At 38.4% G+C, this 17,653-nt stretch overlaps 1 protein-coding gene across 2 annotated transcripts in view; it reads left to right on the top strand.

Annotated features, from left to right (window-relative positions):
- Positions 1-17,431, top strand: part of LOC106080729 (homeobox protein 5) — a 98,056-nt gene extending 80,625 nt beyond the window's left edge. For both annotated transcript variants that reach the window (XM_013242230.2, XM_013242232.2), the window contains exons 3-4: positions 12,572-12,961; positions 16,722-17,431. In XM_013242230.2, coding sequence (XP_013097684.2) covers positions 12,572-12,961; positions 16,722-17,135 — 804 coding nt within the window. In that variant the 3' untranslated portion in view covers positions 17,136-17,431. The remainder of the gene's footprint in view (positions 1-12,571; positions 12,962-16,721) is intronic.
- Positions 17,432-17,653: the final 222 nt, after the last annotated feature.

The following is a 17,653-nucleotide window of genomic DNA, read 5'->3' as shown; positions in this document are numbered from 1 at the left end:
AGCTGCCATATAAAGCGATCTTGGATCTTGATTTCATGAGTCACTAGAGGGCGCCATTCTTATCCGATTTGGCGGAAATTTAGCATGAGGTGTTTTGTTATGACTTTCAGCAAATATGTCAAATATGGTTTTAATTGGTCCATAACCTGATATAGCTGCCATATAAACCGATCTGGGGTCTTGATTTCTGCAGCCTCTAGAGGGCGCATTTCTCATCCGATTTGGCTTAAATTTTGCACTAGATGTTTTGTTATGACTTCCAACAACTATCGTAAGTATGGTCCCAATCGGTCCATAAACTGATATAACTGCCATATAAACCGATCTTGGATCTTGACTTCATGAGTCACTAGAGGGCGCCATTCTTATCCGATTTGGCTGAAATTTTGCATGAGGTGTTTTGTGATAGTTTCCAACAACTGTGTTAAGTGCGGTTCAAATTGGTCTATAACCTGATGTAGCTGTCATATAAACCGATCTGGGATTTTGACTTCTTGAGCTTCAAGACGGGGAAATTCCTATCCGATTTGGCTAAAATTTTGCACGAGGTGTTTTGTTATGATTTCCAACAAATATGTTAAGTGCGGTTCAAATCGGTCCATAACCTGATATAGCTGTCATAGAAAACCAATCTGGGGTCATGGCTTCTTCAGCCTCTAGATGGCGCAATTCCTATCCGATTTGGCTAAAATTTTGCACGTGGTTTTCTGTTATGACTTTCAACAACTATGCCATATATGGTTGCAATTGGTACATAACCTGATATAATTGTCATATAAACCGATCTGGGATCTTGACTTCTTCAGCCTCTAGATGGCTCAATTCTCATCCGATTTGGCTAAAATTTTGCACGAGGTGTTTTGTTATGACTTTCAACAACTACGTCAAATATAGTTTTAATTGGTCCATAACCTGATATAGCTGCCATTTAATCCGATCTTGGAGCTTGACTTCATGAGTCACTAGAAGGCGCCATTCTTATCCGATTTGGCTGAAATTTTACATGAGGTGTTTTGTTATGACTTTCAGCAAATATGTCAAATATGGTTTTAATTGGTCCATAACCTGATATAGCTGCCATATAAACCGATCTGGGGTCTTGACTTTTTCAGCCTCTAGAGGCTCTAATTTTGACTAAAATTATGCACGAGGTGTTTTGTTATGACTTTCAACAAATATAGTTTTAATAACCATAACCTGTTATAGCTACCATATAAACCGATCTGGGATCTTGACTTCTTGAGCCTCTAAAGGTCGCAATTATTATCCGATTTCGGTGAAATTTTGTACAACGACTTCTCTCAAGGCCTTCAACATACGTATCAATTATGGTCTAAATCGGTCAATAGCCTGATACAGCTCCCATATAAACCGATCTCCCGATTTTACTTCTTAAGCGTCTAGAGGGCGCAATTTTTATTCGAATTGGCTGAACACAACGACTTCTATGGTTGCCCAAAAAGTAATTGCGGATTTTTCGTATAGTTGACGTTGACAAATTTGTCCACAGCTTGTGACTCTGTAATTGCATTCTTTCTTCTGTCAGTTATCAGCTGTTACTTCTAGCTTGCTTTAGAAAAAAAGTATATTTGATTAAAGTTCATTCTAAGTTTTATTAAAAATGCATTTACTTTCTTTTAAAAAATCCGCAATTACTTTTTGGGCAAACCCAATATTATGATCTTCAACATTCAATTCAATTATGGTACGAATCAGACCAAAACGTGATATAGATCTAATAGCATAAGAATTTTTCTTTTATCCTTTGTTTGTATAAAAAATATATCGGGAAAAGAACTCGACAGATGCGATCCATGGTGGAGGGTATAAAAGATTCGGCCCGGCCAAAGTTAGTACGCTTTTACTTGTTATACTCTACACCACTACTGTGGTACAGGGTATTATAACTTAGTGAATTAGTTTAAAGCACCCAAAAGAAAGAGAGATAGACCGATTGATAAGTTAACCGATCGACTCAGAATCACTTTCTGATTCGATTTAGCCATGTCCGTCTGTCTGTCCATCTTTCCATGTTAATTTGTGTACAAACTGCAGGTCGCAATTCTCATCCGATCATCTTCAAATTTGGTACCGGCATGTTTTTCGACCTAGAGACGATACCCCTTTGAAATTGAAAAAAAACGGTTCAGATTTGGATATAGCTCCCAAATATATGTTCGTCCGATTTGCAGTAATACTGCAATAAAATTGTCATTTGTTGACCGATTCTTTCGAAAGTCGACAGGAAGAATTTTCTTATGACTCCCGACATTACCGGGTAATTTCATAGAAATCGCTTCAGATTTGGATATAGCTCCCATGTATATATTCGTCCGATTTGCAGTAATACAGCAATAAAATGGTCATTTGTCAACCGATTCTCTTGAAATTTGTTAGGAAGGATTTTCTCTTGACTCTTGACATTACTGGTGAATTTCATAGAAATCGGTTCAGATTTAGATATAGCTCCCGTATATATATATCACCCGATTTTCATTCCTAGAGCCACTGCAAGCGCATTTATTGACCAATCTTCCCTAAATTTTGTACATCGCTTTCCTCGACAACTTGCACAATGTCTATAAAGTTGGCTCAAAATCGGTTCAGATTTAGGTATAGCTTCCATATATATATTCGTCCGATTTTGAGAAATATTGCAATAAAGCGCTCATTTGTCAACCGATTCTCTCGAAATTTGGCAGGAAGGATTTCCTAATGACTCTTGACATTACTGGTGAATTTCGTAAAAATCGGCCCAGATTTAGATATAGCTGTCATATATGAATATCGACCGATTTTCACTTCTAGAGCCACTGCAAACTCATTTATTGATCAATCTTGGCAAAATTTTGCCCAACGCTTTCTTCGACGACTACTACAATATCTGTAGAGTTTGGTCGAAATCGGTTCAGATTTAGATGTAGCTCCCATATATATGTTTTTTTTTTTTTTTTTGAGGGTATATTTCATTCTTGCTATCGGATTTCATTAGAAGTCCATTTGTAACACCTCGAAATATTGATCTTCGACCCCATAAAGTGTTCTGGATAGTGTCGACAATCTGAGTTATCTAGTCATGTCCGTCCGTCCGTCTGTCGAAATCGCGACAGCGGTCGAACTCATAAAACTAACCGCTTGAAATTTTGCGTAGATACTTCTATTGGTGTAGGTCGTTGGGAACTGCAAATGGGCCATATCGGTTCAGATTTGGATAGAGCCTTCATATAAACCGTTCCCCCGATTTGACTTCTTGAACCTCTAGAGGCCTCACTTTTCGTAAGATTTGGCAAAAATTTTAAACAACGACTTGAGTTACGACTTCCAACATCCATGCCAAGTATGATACAAATCGGTCTATAAATAATCCCTGATTCGGCCCGGCCGAACTTAGCATGGTTTTACTTGTATCTATTAGCCTGTCTCTATTCTTCTGTGTAGGGTATTGAAATGCCGGCTTTAAACGACTTTATTTTCTAAAATTTTGAAGATTAGAGATTTTAGGCTGGGCTTTCTATTCTCATAATTCGCATTGCCATATGGCAACTCTGCCCATGAGCATAGAGGTGTCTAGGTAATGCCATTTTGGGTTCCAAACGTCATCTTCACATATTATGCATCCATTGGACAAATATTAGTCGAATACACTTCAAATGGACAAAGATGCATTGAATGGTCGAATGGCCATGGTGGAACTCTTAGCACTGTTGTTGTATTGCAAGTGTATGTATGGTTGTTGCTGTTGAACAAATAAACCCACACCCACACACACACTCACACACACAGAAAAATTCACGATTTATGGTTGATATTGACTTTAGTTGGAAACATTTGTGAAAAGTCAATACAAACATTGAATGCAGTTGTCCGCCAGTCAGAGCCAGCCACACACACAGTGGAGCATAGACGAGTTTTAGAAATGTTGTATGCTGCAGGAAATGCTCACATACCTACATATGTATGTGGGAATTTTTAACGAATGCAAAAAGCAACAATGAAACGCCCAAAATGTTGACAGTTTTTCTACATTTGAAACTAGTCAATAACTAATAGAAGAACAATCAGAAGAAATATTCGGTTTTTGTGAGTTTTTTCTTGTAGCCCAAGTTCATAGGTAAAAGGTAATGGTGGCAGTCCTTAACATTGTGATACCACATAAGCGTCAGACCAGGTCTCTGTGGGGAATCGAACCAACCACCTACGCACTGGTAATCCGAGCACTCTTGGCTACCGTGGCGACCATACTCGCCACCATGGATATATTAATCATCTTATTTAATTATGGGTTGCCCAAAAAGTAATTGCGGATTTTTAAAATAGAAAGTAAATGTATTTTTAATAAAACTTTGAATGAACTTTAATCAAATATACTTTTTTTACACTTTTTTTCTAAAGCAAGCTAAAAGTAACAGCTGATAACTGACAGAAGAAAGAATGCAATTACAGAGTCACAAGCTGTGAAAAAATTTGTCAACGCCGACTATATGAAAAATCCGCAATTACTTTTTGGGCAACCCCATAAAAACGCTATTCTAAGTTCGGCTAATGGTACAAACGTTCTGTCATTTCCAACTAAAGTAAAGTAAGGGCCCAAATTATCGAATCGCCCTATATGATTGGTATATCAAAATGTGGGCCGATATGGTCCTCATTCTGTTCGGACAACGGGAGGCCTAATGCAACTCACTGTTCTTCATTTTAGCGAAATAGAAGATCCTAAATCAGCTGATTGGTCTGATAGGACAGCTTTATCTGGTTTATATGGTCCAACCTAGACCTAGTCCAACTCAATGTCCTAATTTTTGGCGAAATAGTATACCCTAAATTGGTCTATATGATATGCTTTATCAAAATATGGTCCAATCTGAACCCTATTCGGTTAGAATATTGGTGTTCTAATGCAACTCATTGTTTCACATAACAAAGAAATCGGGTAATAAATGCGCCTGTTTGGCGCTTGAGACCCTTAATCCGCAGATCGGTCAATGTAATAGATAATACCAAACATCGATCGCTTTGGACCATACTCTGTTCGAATATCGATTGTTCTACTGCAAGTCCCTGTTCCACATTTCAGACAAATCGAATAATAAATGCACCTCTTATGCGATTTAGACTGTAAATCAGCAGTTCGGTCGATGTGGCAGCTATAACTAAATGTGGCCTGGTGTAGATCATACCTAGTTCGGATATGGAGGGCTTAAAACCCTGCATCGGGAGATCGGTGTATATGGCAGCTATATCGAAACGTACTTCGATCTGGACCAAAATTTGTTGGGATATTGCTTGTCCTACTGCAACTCACTAATTTCTGCCAAATCGAGTAATAAATGCGCCTTTTATGCGCTTAAGACCCAAAATCGACGATCGATCTATATGGCAGCTATATCCAAATGTGGTCTGATGAGGCTCATACTCCGTTCCGAGTAGCCTAGTCCAACTCATTTTCCAAACCATATAATAAATTCGTTTTTATGGGCCTAAGATCCTTAATCGACAGATCGATCGATGTGGCAGCTATTGGTTGCCCAAAAAGTAATTGCGGATTTTTTAAAAGAAAGTAAATACATTTTTAATAAAACTTAGAATGAACTTTAATCAAATATACTTTTTTTACACTTTTTTTTTTAAGTAACAGCTGATAACTGACAGAAGAAAGAATGCAATTACAGAGTCACAAGCTGTGAAAAAATTTGTCAACGCCGACTATATGAAAAATCCGCAATTACTTTTTGGGCAACCCAATATATCTAAATGTGGTCTGATGAGGTTCATACTCCGTTCCGAGTAGCCTAGTCCAACTCATTTTCCAAATCCTTAAGCGACAGATCGATCGATGTGGCAGCTATATCCAAATCGAGTGGCCTAGCCCAACTAATTTGTCAAAATTTCAGGGAAATCAGGTAATGAATTCCGTTTTTATGGGCTTAAGACCTCGCATCGGAAGATTGGTTTATATGACAGCAATATGTAAATATGACCCGACATGAACCATATCCCGCTTTGATATCGGGGGCTACAGCATAACTCAATGTTTTTCATTTCTGCAAAATCGGATAAAACAAATGAGGTTTTTATGGGGCTTAAGATCCAGAATCGGCAGATCGGTCCATAGGTCACCTATATAAAAATATACCCCGATACAGACCATATTCGATTCTGAAATCGGGTTCCCTAGCACAATTCACTATTCCAAAATTCAGCAAAATCGGATAATAAATGCGACATTGTGGTCTCAAGACCCTAAATAGGAACATCGGCCTATATGGCGGCATTTGACCCGTTTGCCTTCGTATGGAAAAAAAAAATTTGAATCTGTGCCAAATTTCAGCTCAACATTGAAATTTTTAAAGCTATAGCGTAACTACAACAGAGACATCTTTCTGCAATTTGGCCCAGATTGGCCCAGATTTGGATATAGCTGCCATAAAGACCGATCTCTAGATTTTATGTATTAGGCCACTCCAGCAGCGAAGTGGGCCACCGAAAGTGGTCTAGTTATAAATCCGTGCAAGACAGAAGTAGTTCTTTTCAGCAGGAGATACAAGTTGCCTACAGTGGAACCTGTCTCCTTGAGAGTAAATTTTGCTGGACAGGAAATTAAACTTCAAATCCAACATTTTGGAAAGGCCAAGAAAGGCAATTCTTGCCATATACATCTGCAAGAGAGCCATTGGCAAAAGTTGGGGGTTTTGACCGCGAGTCATGCATTGGGTATATACTGCAGTTGTCAGACCTGTTATGCTATATGGTGTTGTGGTCTGGTGGACGGCGCTTCAATAGTCCACATACTGGATTACATCCTACCTGATCCGGTGTTTGATAAAAAGTACTATACCACTATTCCTGATAGAACCGATTGGAACTACGATATCCTTGGTAACAGAAGTTACGTAGACTTCTATACGGATGGTTCCAAACTAAACGGCCAGATGGGCTTTGGGGTGTATTCTATAGATCTAAAACTAATCATATCGAAATGATTACCTGACCGCTGCAATGCGTATCAAGCGGAGATCCTTGCAATTAAGGAAGTGATGGAATGGCTAAGATATAATGTCATTACGACGATTGGCAAAAATATCTTCTCAGATATCCAGGCAGTTTTTAAATCCCTAAAGAATGTATTTCTGAATACAAAAATCGCCCTCGACTGTCGCAGATTTCTCAACGAGATGGCTGAACAGCTCAAAATTCACCTGTTCTGGGTGCCGGACCACAAAGATATCCCAGAGAATTGTAAAGCGCATGAGCTTGCGAGACTAGGAACTACCCTATACATTCCAGGGATACGACAGCGACCTGTAAGCTAAATTTTCAGGACCAGACCCGAAGGACAACGAATAATAGACGGTCACAAAGAGGGGGCTGTGAGCATTCCAAAACTATTGGGTTGCCCAAAAAGTAATTGCGGATTTTTTAAAAGAAAGTAAATGCATTTTTAATAAAACTTAGAATGAACTTTTATCAAATATACTTTTTTACACTTTTTTCTAAAGCAAGCTAAAAGTAACAGCTGATAACTGACAGAAGAAAGAATGCAATTACAGAGTCACAAGCTGTGAAAAAATTTGTCAACGCCGACTATATGAAAAAACCGCAATTACTTTTTGGGCAGCCCAATATGTGGCTTAATCTAGACTTGAAGAGGTCTACTGCTTTGCTGTCATTGGCTAGAACAGACGTCTTAGTCATTGTGTCCGTCATCACAGGTCACTGTCTAATCGGAAAAATGCTGACAGACTGAAGGTTGCCTGCAACGAATTTTGCAGAAGCTGTAGGGACATCGAAGAAGAAGAGTTTATAGAACACCTTTTGTGTGTGTGTGTTCCGCACTGGCAGATAGAGGCTAGAGTTCCACCTTAGGTTCTCATTTCTTTGAGAACCTGTCTGATATATGAACCTTTGCAAGTTATTGGACTTTTTAAAGCGATTAGGATGGTTCAACGGTAGGAAGTAGAAGGCATCTTCCTTCTTCTGTTCCGGTGGTATCATAATGGACGAAAACGTCTAAGTGAGTCTGATGGCAGACGGCCACTTAAACCTAACCTAACCTATGTTTATTAGACCACTCAATGTCCGTGCCGAATTTGGGTTCATAAGTTATCCAATTTTCACCGGATTGTGACGAAAGGGGGCTTACATATATACTCTAAGTGGTGGGTGGGTATCCAAAGTTCGGCCCGAACGAATTTAATGCCTTTTTACTTCACATGTCTCCTAAACCCATGAAAAAAATGTTTTGCACCTAACAATATTTGCAGCCTCCACAGAAAATTTAGTAAAAAAAATTGCGATTTGCCCGAAATGGTATTTTGGGGATTTTTGTAAAAAAAAAAATCGGGCAAAATTTAATTTGGGACTTTGAAGGACACTTTTGTCTGTAAAACTCAGAAAGTATTACCAAGACATCTTTATTCGTTTTCTTCTTAGATTAACAATATTCGGTTCAGATATCGGGAGCCTTAGTACAACTTGTTGTAGATTTCAGTGAAATCGGTCAATAAATGCGGCTTTTATGGGCCTTGGACCCTTAATCAGCAAATCAGTCTATATGGCAGCTATATGTAAACATGGACCTTTGTAAACAAACTTTGACTCAGACATGGGGGTCTTAGTACACCTCGCTTTTCCAAACTGAGCCTGGTATGTGCTTAACACCCTTAATGGGAAAATCGCTCTGTATGGTGACCTTATCCAAATTTTGTCTGTTCTAGACGATATATGATTTGGATGTCAACGGGCCTTATGAAACTCACTGTTCTAAGTTTCATTAAAAATCGGGCAATAAATTCGGCCGAACCGGCAGATCGCTCTATTTGACAGCTTTATCCAAATATAGTCTCTTCTGGACGAGAGTTGGTTTGGATTTCGACGGGTCTTATAAAACTTACTGTACTTAGTTTCAGCAAAATCGGCCAATAAATGCGGATTTTATCGGCTTAAGATCCTAAATCGGCAGAGAGGTCTATGTGGCTATTATCTGTTAATATGGACCGATATGAACAATATTTGATTCAGATCGCTGTACCAACTTTCGGCAAAATCGCGCAATAAATACATCTTTAGTGTAGGTAGAACCCAGAATCAGTAGATATTTTATGTTGCCCAAAAAGTAATTGCGGATTTTCCATATAGTCGGCGTTGACAAATTTTTTCACAGCTTGTGACTCTATAATTGCATTCTTTCTTCTGTCAGTTATCAGCTGTTACTTTTAGCTTGCTTTAGAAAAAAAGTGCAAAAAAAGTATATTTGATTAAAGTTCATTCTAAGTTTTATTAAAAATGCATTTACTTTCTTTTAAAAAATCCGCAATTACTTTTTGGGCAACCCAATATATGACCGGTATATCCATATATGGTCCGATTTAGCCCATTGAGGAACTTAACCTGCGTATAGAAAAAATATGGGTCTGAGGCCAACTTCATTTAAATTTTTCAATTCTTAAAGGCGGTAGCGTAATTACAACAGACGGACACATGGTCGGAGACGGATAGATACGGACAGACGGTAGGATAGACACACGGACATCGTTATTATACCCTACACCACTACTGTCGTACTGGGTATAATAGATTTATGCATTTGTTTGCAACGCTAAGAAGGAGAAGAGCTAGACCCATCGATAAGTATACGGATCGACTTAGAATCACTTCCTGATTCTATTTAGCGATGTCCGTCTGTCCGTCTTTCTGTCTATCTGTCCATGTATTCTTGCGATCAAGATACAGGTCGCATTTATACTCCGAATATGATGAAATTTTGCATATGTCACTTCTTTGGCCCAAGGACGAACACTATTGATTTTGAAAAAAATCGGTTCAGATTTAGATATAGCTCCCATGTATATCTTTCATCCGATGTGTACTTTTTAAGCTGTAGAAGCTACAATTTTGGTCCGATCCTAACAAAATTTGGCATGAAGTGTTTATTTTAACGACCCAAATTGTTTGCAAAATTTTATTGAAATCGGTTGAGATTTAGATATAGCTCCCATGTATATCTTTCAACCGATATGCCCTTTCAAAACTGTAGGAGCCACAATTTTGGTCCGATCTTTACAAAATTTGGCACGTAGTGCTTTTTGTGACGTTCCAAAATGTGTGCAAAATTTTATTGAAATCGGTTCAGATTTAGATATAGCTCCCATATATAACTTTTGTCCGATTCGACCTATTAAGGCTGTAGAAGACACAATTTTGGTCCGATCTTTACAAAATTTGGCGCGAAGTGTTTTTTGTGACGTTCCAAAATGTGTGCAAAATTTCATCTAAATCGGTTCAGATTTAGATATAGCTCCCATATATAACTTTCGTCCGATTTGACCTATTAAGGCTGTAGAAGACACAATTTTGGTCCGATTTTTACAAAATTTGGCGCGAAGTGCTTTTTGTGACGTCCCAATATGTGTGCAAAATTTCATCATAATCGGATGAGATTTATATATAGTTCCTATATATAACTTTCATCCGATATGGTCTTTTAAGGCTGTAGCAGGCCCAATTTTGGTTCGATCTTTGCAAAATTAGTCATGGAGCATTTTATTCAACGTCCACATATGTGTGCAAAGTTCCATAACAATCGGTCCAGTTTTAGATATAGCTCCCATATATATTTTTCATCCGATATGGCCTTTCGAGGCTGTAGAAGCCACAATTTTAGTCCGATCTTTACAAAATTTGCCATAGGCCGTTTTGTTTAATGTCTTCATATGTGTGCAAAGTTCCATAACAATCGGTTCAGATTTAGATATAGCTTCCATATATATTTTTAATCCGATATGGCCTTTTGAGGCTGTAGAAGGCACAATTTTGGTCCGATCTTTACAAAATTTGGCGCGAAGTGCTTTTTGTAACGTCCCAAAATGCTTGCAAAATTTTATTGAAATCGGTTCAGATTTAGATATAGCTCCCATATATAACTTTCGTCCGATTTGACCTATTAAGGCTGTAGAAGGCACAATTTTGGTCCGATCTTTACAAAATTTGGCGCGAAGTGCTTTTTGTGGCGTCCCAATATGTGTGCAAAATTTCATCATAATCGGATCAAATTTATATATAGCTCCTATATATAACTTTCATCCAATATAGTCTTTTAAGGCTGTAGCAGGCCCAATTTTGGTTCGATATTTGCAAAATTAGGCATGGAGCATTTTATTCAACGTCCTCATATGTGTGCAAAGTTCCATAACAATCGGTCCAGATTTAGATATAGCTCCCATATATATTTTTCATCCGATATGGCCTTTTGAGGCTGTAGCAGGCCCAGTTTTGGTTCGATCTTTGCAAGATTAGGCATGGAGCATTTTATTCAACGTCCTCATATGTGTGCAAAATTTAATAAAAATCGGTCCAGTTTTAAATATAGCTCCCATATATATTTTTCATCCGATATGTCCTTTTCGGGCTGTAGAAGCCATAATTTCGGTCCGATTTCTACAAATTTTTTTAAGAGATGGTTTAATTGACATACCAAAACGTGTGAAAAATTTCATCAAAATCGATTTAGATAAAGCTCCCCTATATATCTTTTATGCGTTTCGACTTTTAAGGCTGTAGAAGCCACGATTTTCGTACCATCGTAAGAAAATCGTATTAGGTTCTATTCGATATTTCAAGAGGTGTGCAAAATTAGAGTCTGACTAGACTTGGAGATGAGTTCTATATATTAAAATTAGTACGTAGACTAGATGGTGTAGGGTATTATATAGTCGGTTTCTCCCGACTTTTGCCTTTTATTTCTGGTTTTTCTTAAAATTTTACGACTATCAGAAAAATATGTACTTTGTAGAGTCGAAAATTAATATTTCGATGTGATGACTAAATAAATAGACCCTCTATCCTACGGTGGTGGGTATTTTTCAAAATAAGATATTTCTTGAAAAATTTTGAACATATTGATAGTCACATTTCATTGTTCGATGTAAAACATCTCCAATATCTTGTGTATGCGATGCCTTTATTTAAGTTTCTTTATAGTTTTCTCAGTGTATTATCAATCAATTGCCATTACATGGCAAATTTGATTTGACACAATCATCATCACACTCTCATTGGCATGCTCAGAATCACACACTCGCACACACACACACACATACGCTCACACTAATACTCATATTGTATTACAAAACTCTTTAACATGATAACGATTGTAATTATTTGCCATAAATTCATTAATCTCCTAATCGGACAAGTGTACGATAAGGACGACTATAACAAAAAGGAAATGATTATCCTTTTAATAGATTTCGGCATTCCATTGTGGAGAATGGCATTTCATGGTCAATTGATTAGAATTGAATGGTCATGGAGAAGGCCAGCGGTGATTACATTTCAAAGTTGATGAAGAAATTCAAACATTGCCAAAGTCGGCATCATCGACATTCATAGCCATCATCATTATGTTTGTCTCTCGGTCTGAGTACAGCAATGTTAACCTTGATTTTCTTGGAATGCATTGAATGTTGCTATTTTATTTATAAATTACCACTTATGTAGATTATTGTTTGCCATTTATAATTAAACAAATATTTGTTGTTCTTTTCTCTCTCTCTCTCTCTCTCTCATTATGTAGTCCTTAATTCGACCTATAAGAGTTCAGAATCTAGTACTGTATCCTGGTCAGGAATATGGACAGTACGGTCAGCCAAACCCCTCGTATTACAGCGGCAGCAGTCAATACAACAACTACGACAATAATGCCAATGCTGGCAATGCCAATACCAATACCAACCCCAACAACAATAACAACAACAATTTCATTAGTAATATGTTTAGTGGGCTATTCAATCAAAATGGCAATAGCAACAACAACAATGCCGGCAATAGTAACAACAATGGCTACAATAACAACAATGGACCTGATTATTCTCAAACAAATTCGAATATGGGTAATGCAGGAGCTCCAGCTGCCATGATCAAACCCATGGGAATAGTGAGACCCATAATCGACAGCATTTTCGAGGTAAGTATAAATCATGGAATAAAACACTACAACCAATTCCTAAAAACAGGTAAAAATTTTCGAAATTTTTAAAATCAGTTAAAACAAAATTCATCAAGTAAAAGCGTACTAAGTTCGACTGGGCCGAACCTTATATACCCTCCACCATGGATCGCATTTGTCGGGTTCTTTTCCCGGCATCTCTTCATAGGCAAAAAAGGATAAAAGAAAAGATTTGCTTTGCTATTAGGGGGATATCAAGATATGATCCGGTTTGGACCACAATTAAATTATATGTTGGAGACCTGTGTAAAATGTCAGGCAATTCGAATAAGAATTGCGCCCTTTGGGGGCTCAAGAAGTAAAATAGAGAGATTAATTTATATAGGAGCTGTATCAGGCTATAGACCGATTATAAACATAATAAACACATATGTTAATGGTCATGAGAGGATCCGTCGTACATAATTTCAGCCAAATCGGACAGGAATTGCGCCCTCTAGAAGCTTAAGAAGTCAAAGCCCCAGATCTGTTTATATGACAGCTATATCAGGTTATGAACCGATTTGAACCATACTTGGCACAGTTGTTGGATATCATAACAAAACACGTCGTGCAAAAATTCATTTCAATCGGATAAGAATTGCGCAGTCTAGAGGCTCAAGAAGTCAAGACCCAAGATCGGTTTATATGGCAGCTATATCAAAACATGGATCCATTTGGCCCATTTACAATACCAACCGCCCTACACTAATAAGAAGTATTTGTGCAAAATTTCAAGCGGTTAGCTTTACTCCTTCGCAAGTTAGCGAGCTTTCGACAGACAGACAGACGGACGGACGGACATGGCTAGATCGACATAAAATGTCGCGACGATCAAGAATATATATACTTTATGGGGTCTCAGACGAATATTTCGAGTAGTTACAAACAGAATGACGAAATTAGTATACCCCCCATCCTATGGTGGAGGGTATAAAAGGGATGTCGAAGGGCGTAACACAACTCTCTGTCCTAAATTTCAGCAAAATCGGATAATGAATGTTGCTTTTATGGGGCTAAGGCCCTAAATCGGCGGATCGGTCTATATGGGGGCTATATCAATATATAGTCCGATATAGCTCATCTTCGAATTTAATCTGTTTATGAACAAAAAAAATAATCTGTGGAAAGTTTCAGCTCAATATCCCAATTTTTAAAGACTGTAGTATGATTTCAACAGACAGACAGACGGACAGACAGACAGACAGTTGGACGATCAGACGGACGGACGGACAGACGGACGGACAGACAGACAGACGGACGGACAGACGGACGGACAGACGGACGGACAGACAGACAGACGGACGGACAGACGGACGGACAGACGGACGGACAGACGGACGGACAGACGGACGGACAGACGGACGGACAGACGGACGGACAGACGGACGGACAGACGGACGGACAGACGGACGGACAGACGGACGGACAGACGGACGGACAGACGGACGGACAGACGGACGGACAGACGGACGGACAGACGGACGGACAGACGGACGGACAGACGGACAGACGGACCGACAGACGGATGGACAGACGGACGGACAGACGGACCGTCAGACTGACGGACAGATGGACGGACTGACGGACGGACAGACGGACTGACGGAGAGACTGACAGATATGGCTAGATCGACTTAAAATATCATGACGATCAAGAATTTATGTACTTTATGGGGTCTTAGACGAATATTTCGAAGTGTTACAAAGGGAATGACGAAATTAGTACCCCCCAACCTATGGTGGAGATTATAATTAGGGATTTCTTATGTTACGATGTTACGTTTTAGATTATGTCCATAGTGATATGGGGCGAATTTATATCCGCACCCACTTTTCAACCTTACCTAACATATATGCTAAGTGTAATCTTAATAAGTTCATAAGCAGAGATAGTTCCCTTATAAACTGAACTCCCAGTTGACTTATTGAGCCTCTAGAGCGCTTCCAACATCTAAGACAACCAGAGATAGTTCCCTTATAAACCGAACTCCCAGTTGACTTAGTGACCCTCCAGAGCGCTTCCGCCATCTTAGACAAGTAAAGTCTAATTCACACATATAGGAAGCTCCATTTAAATAACCCAATCTATCCAATTGTTTTCTTAACCACCTAAGGAAAATAATTTTTATCTTATTATTTAAACCAGTAAGGAAAGGCAAAAGTCGGGCGAAGCCGACTGTATGTAATGCCCTGCACCTACCTTTAGAGTAAAAAGTGGGAATTATATCTAATTCTGAACCAATTTTGATGGACCTCGGCGGATATTATTATCTTATTATCTGACGAACATATATATGAAAGCTATATTTAAATCTGAGCCAAAATTCTTCGATATTGTGGTAGTCGGCGAGAAAAGCGTTGTGCAAAATTTTGACAACATTGGTCAATACATGCTCTCGCAATGGCTCTAGAAGTGAAAATCAGGCGATATACATTTATGGCAGATATACCAAAATCTGAACCGATTTCTAAGAAATTCACCAGTAATAGTGAGAGCCATAAGAAAATCCATCTGCCGATTGAAATGTCGAGAGAAACGGTTAACAAAATCGGACGATCATATATAAGGGAGCTATTGGTTGCCCAAAAAGTAATTGCGGATTTTTCAAAAGAAAGTAAATGCATTTTTAATAAAACTTTGAATGAACTTTAATCAAATATACTTTTTTACACTTTTTTTCTAAAGCAAGCTAAAAGTAATAGCTGATAACTGACAGAAGAAAGAATGCAATTACAGAGTCACAAGCTGTGAAAAAATTTGTCAACGCCGACTATGTGAAAAATCCGCAATTACTTTTTGGGCAACCCAATATATTCAAAATCTTAACCGATTTCGAGGAAACTTCTTAGATATTTGGAAGTCGTCGAGGAAAGCGTTGTACAAAATGTTTGGCAAGATTGGTCAATAAATGAGAGCTATATCGAAATGTGAACCGATTTCCATGAAATTCGCCTCCAAGAGTCAAGAGAAAACTCCTCCTGCCAAATTTCGATAGAATCTGTTAAAAAAAGGCCACATTATTGCAATATTATTAGTCCAAATCGGACGAACATATAAATGGGATCTATATCCAAATCTGAACCGATTTTTCCAATTTCAAGAGGATTCATTTCTAAGCCGGAAAACATGCCTGTACCAAATTTTAAGACGAGCGGACGAAAATTCCTCCCTGTAGTTTGTACACAAACTAACATGGACAGACGGACAGATAGACGGACATAGCTAAATCGAATCAGAAAGTGATTCTGAGTCAATCGGTGTACTTATCAATGGGTCTATCTCTCTTCTTTGAGGGTGTTACAAACTAATGCACTAAGTTATAATACCCTGTACCACAGTAGTGGTGCAGTGTATACAAAATTCCATTCGGTTATGTAAAAATTTATAAGATTTTCTTAAAATTTTATAGCCACAATGTGCTCATACGCCCAAAAATATGCCTCATGTTTAGTTTGGCCTGTGGCCAAACAGCACAGTACATTCCCATAATCATCCTATGCCTTATCAGATATTTTATTTCCCCACTTTTCAAGGATAACCATGACTTTCATTATAATTGCCATCAATTCAACACTATGGCAGTTTGATTACATGCCATGCCATGCCACACCCACAACCATGCAGCACACACTGTTAGCAGTCATTTACAATAAGAGTAGCATGTTTTAATTAAAATTCATAAAGAGCATAAGCATTTAATTTAAAATTTTATTTCATTTTGAATTCTCATTCGTAGATACCAATTTCGACATTACGTGCTGTCAATAATCTGGTTGGACGTTTAACAGGAAGTTATCAAATCCAAATGCCATACCAACAACAGCAGCCGCAGCAAAACAACTATCTGCCAAGACCAACATTAGCAGGCTCCGCCACAGAGTCATCACAAGTCCCACCTCCGCAACAGCAGCAGCAACCATACTTTCCATTCTTTCCATCGCTGCCTTCGTTTGCTTTCTTAACGATGACGCCCGCTACCCCAGGCACCACTCCGCCATCGGTCTACATCAGTGGAATGCAAAAATCTGCCACAGGAAAAGCAGCAACAGCATCACCACCTAAAAATGAAATTGAAATGCTGGAAAAGATGAGGCAAATCGGCAGCCGAATTAGCAGTGGCAGCAGCAGCAGCAAACAACAACAACAATAGCATCTGCCATTTAAATGCATTCGTACCAGAGATGGATGAAGCAATAACAAATACTTAGATTTACCAAAAAGTATTGCCATTTAGGGTAGGGGTGACTGTTTGCATCCCTCCTCTTTACCAATGGCCACCACGAATTGCGGTTGGTTTTTGGCAGCTGCCGGTTGTATGAAGCATGAAAAGGAAAGAGAGGCGAGAGTGTGAAAAATGTTTTGCTAAAGTAAGAATTTAATTAAATGGTATTTTAATTGATTTTAAGTTTTCCATTTAGTCTGTGTCCAAACTTAAGTCCTTTGCCTTAAGAAAATTCTCCCAAAAGTTTTTTTTTTCTTTAGTTCAATTGAAACACAGATGCACGAAAAGCTCTTTTTTGTTGAGGCCGAAGAAATGATATCGTCACGTTGCTCATGAATAAATTAGGGATTTATTATTGAAAGAGATTGAATACCTTTGTGATTTAAATGATTTTTCCTTGAAGGAAAAGGGGGAAAGGAGAAGAGTAGTGAAGATTATTTGAAGCA

This window comes from Stomoxys calcitrans, chromosome 5 (genome assembly GCF_963082655.1).
Source record: "Stomoxys calcitrans chromosome 5, idStoCalc2.1, whole genome shotgun sequence".
Taxonomy (NCBI): domain Eukaryota; kingdom Metazoa; phylum Arthropoda; class Insecta; order Diptera; family Muscidae; genus Stomoxys; species Stomoxys calcitrans.
The sequence above is the reverse complement of the archived record's forward strand: the minus strand, read 5'-3'. Positions and strand labels throughout refer to the sequence as shown.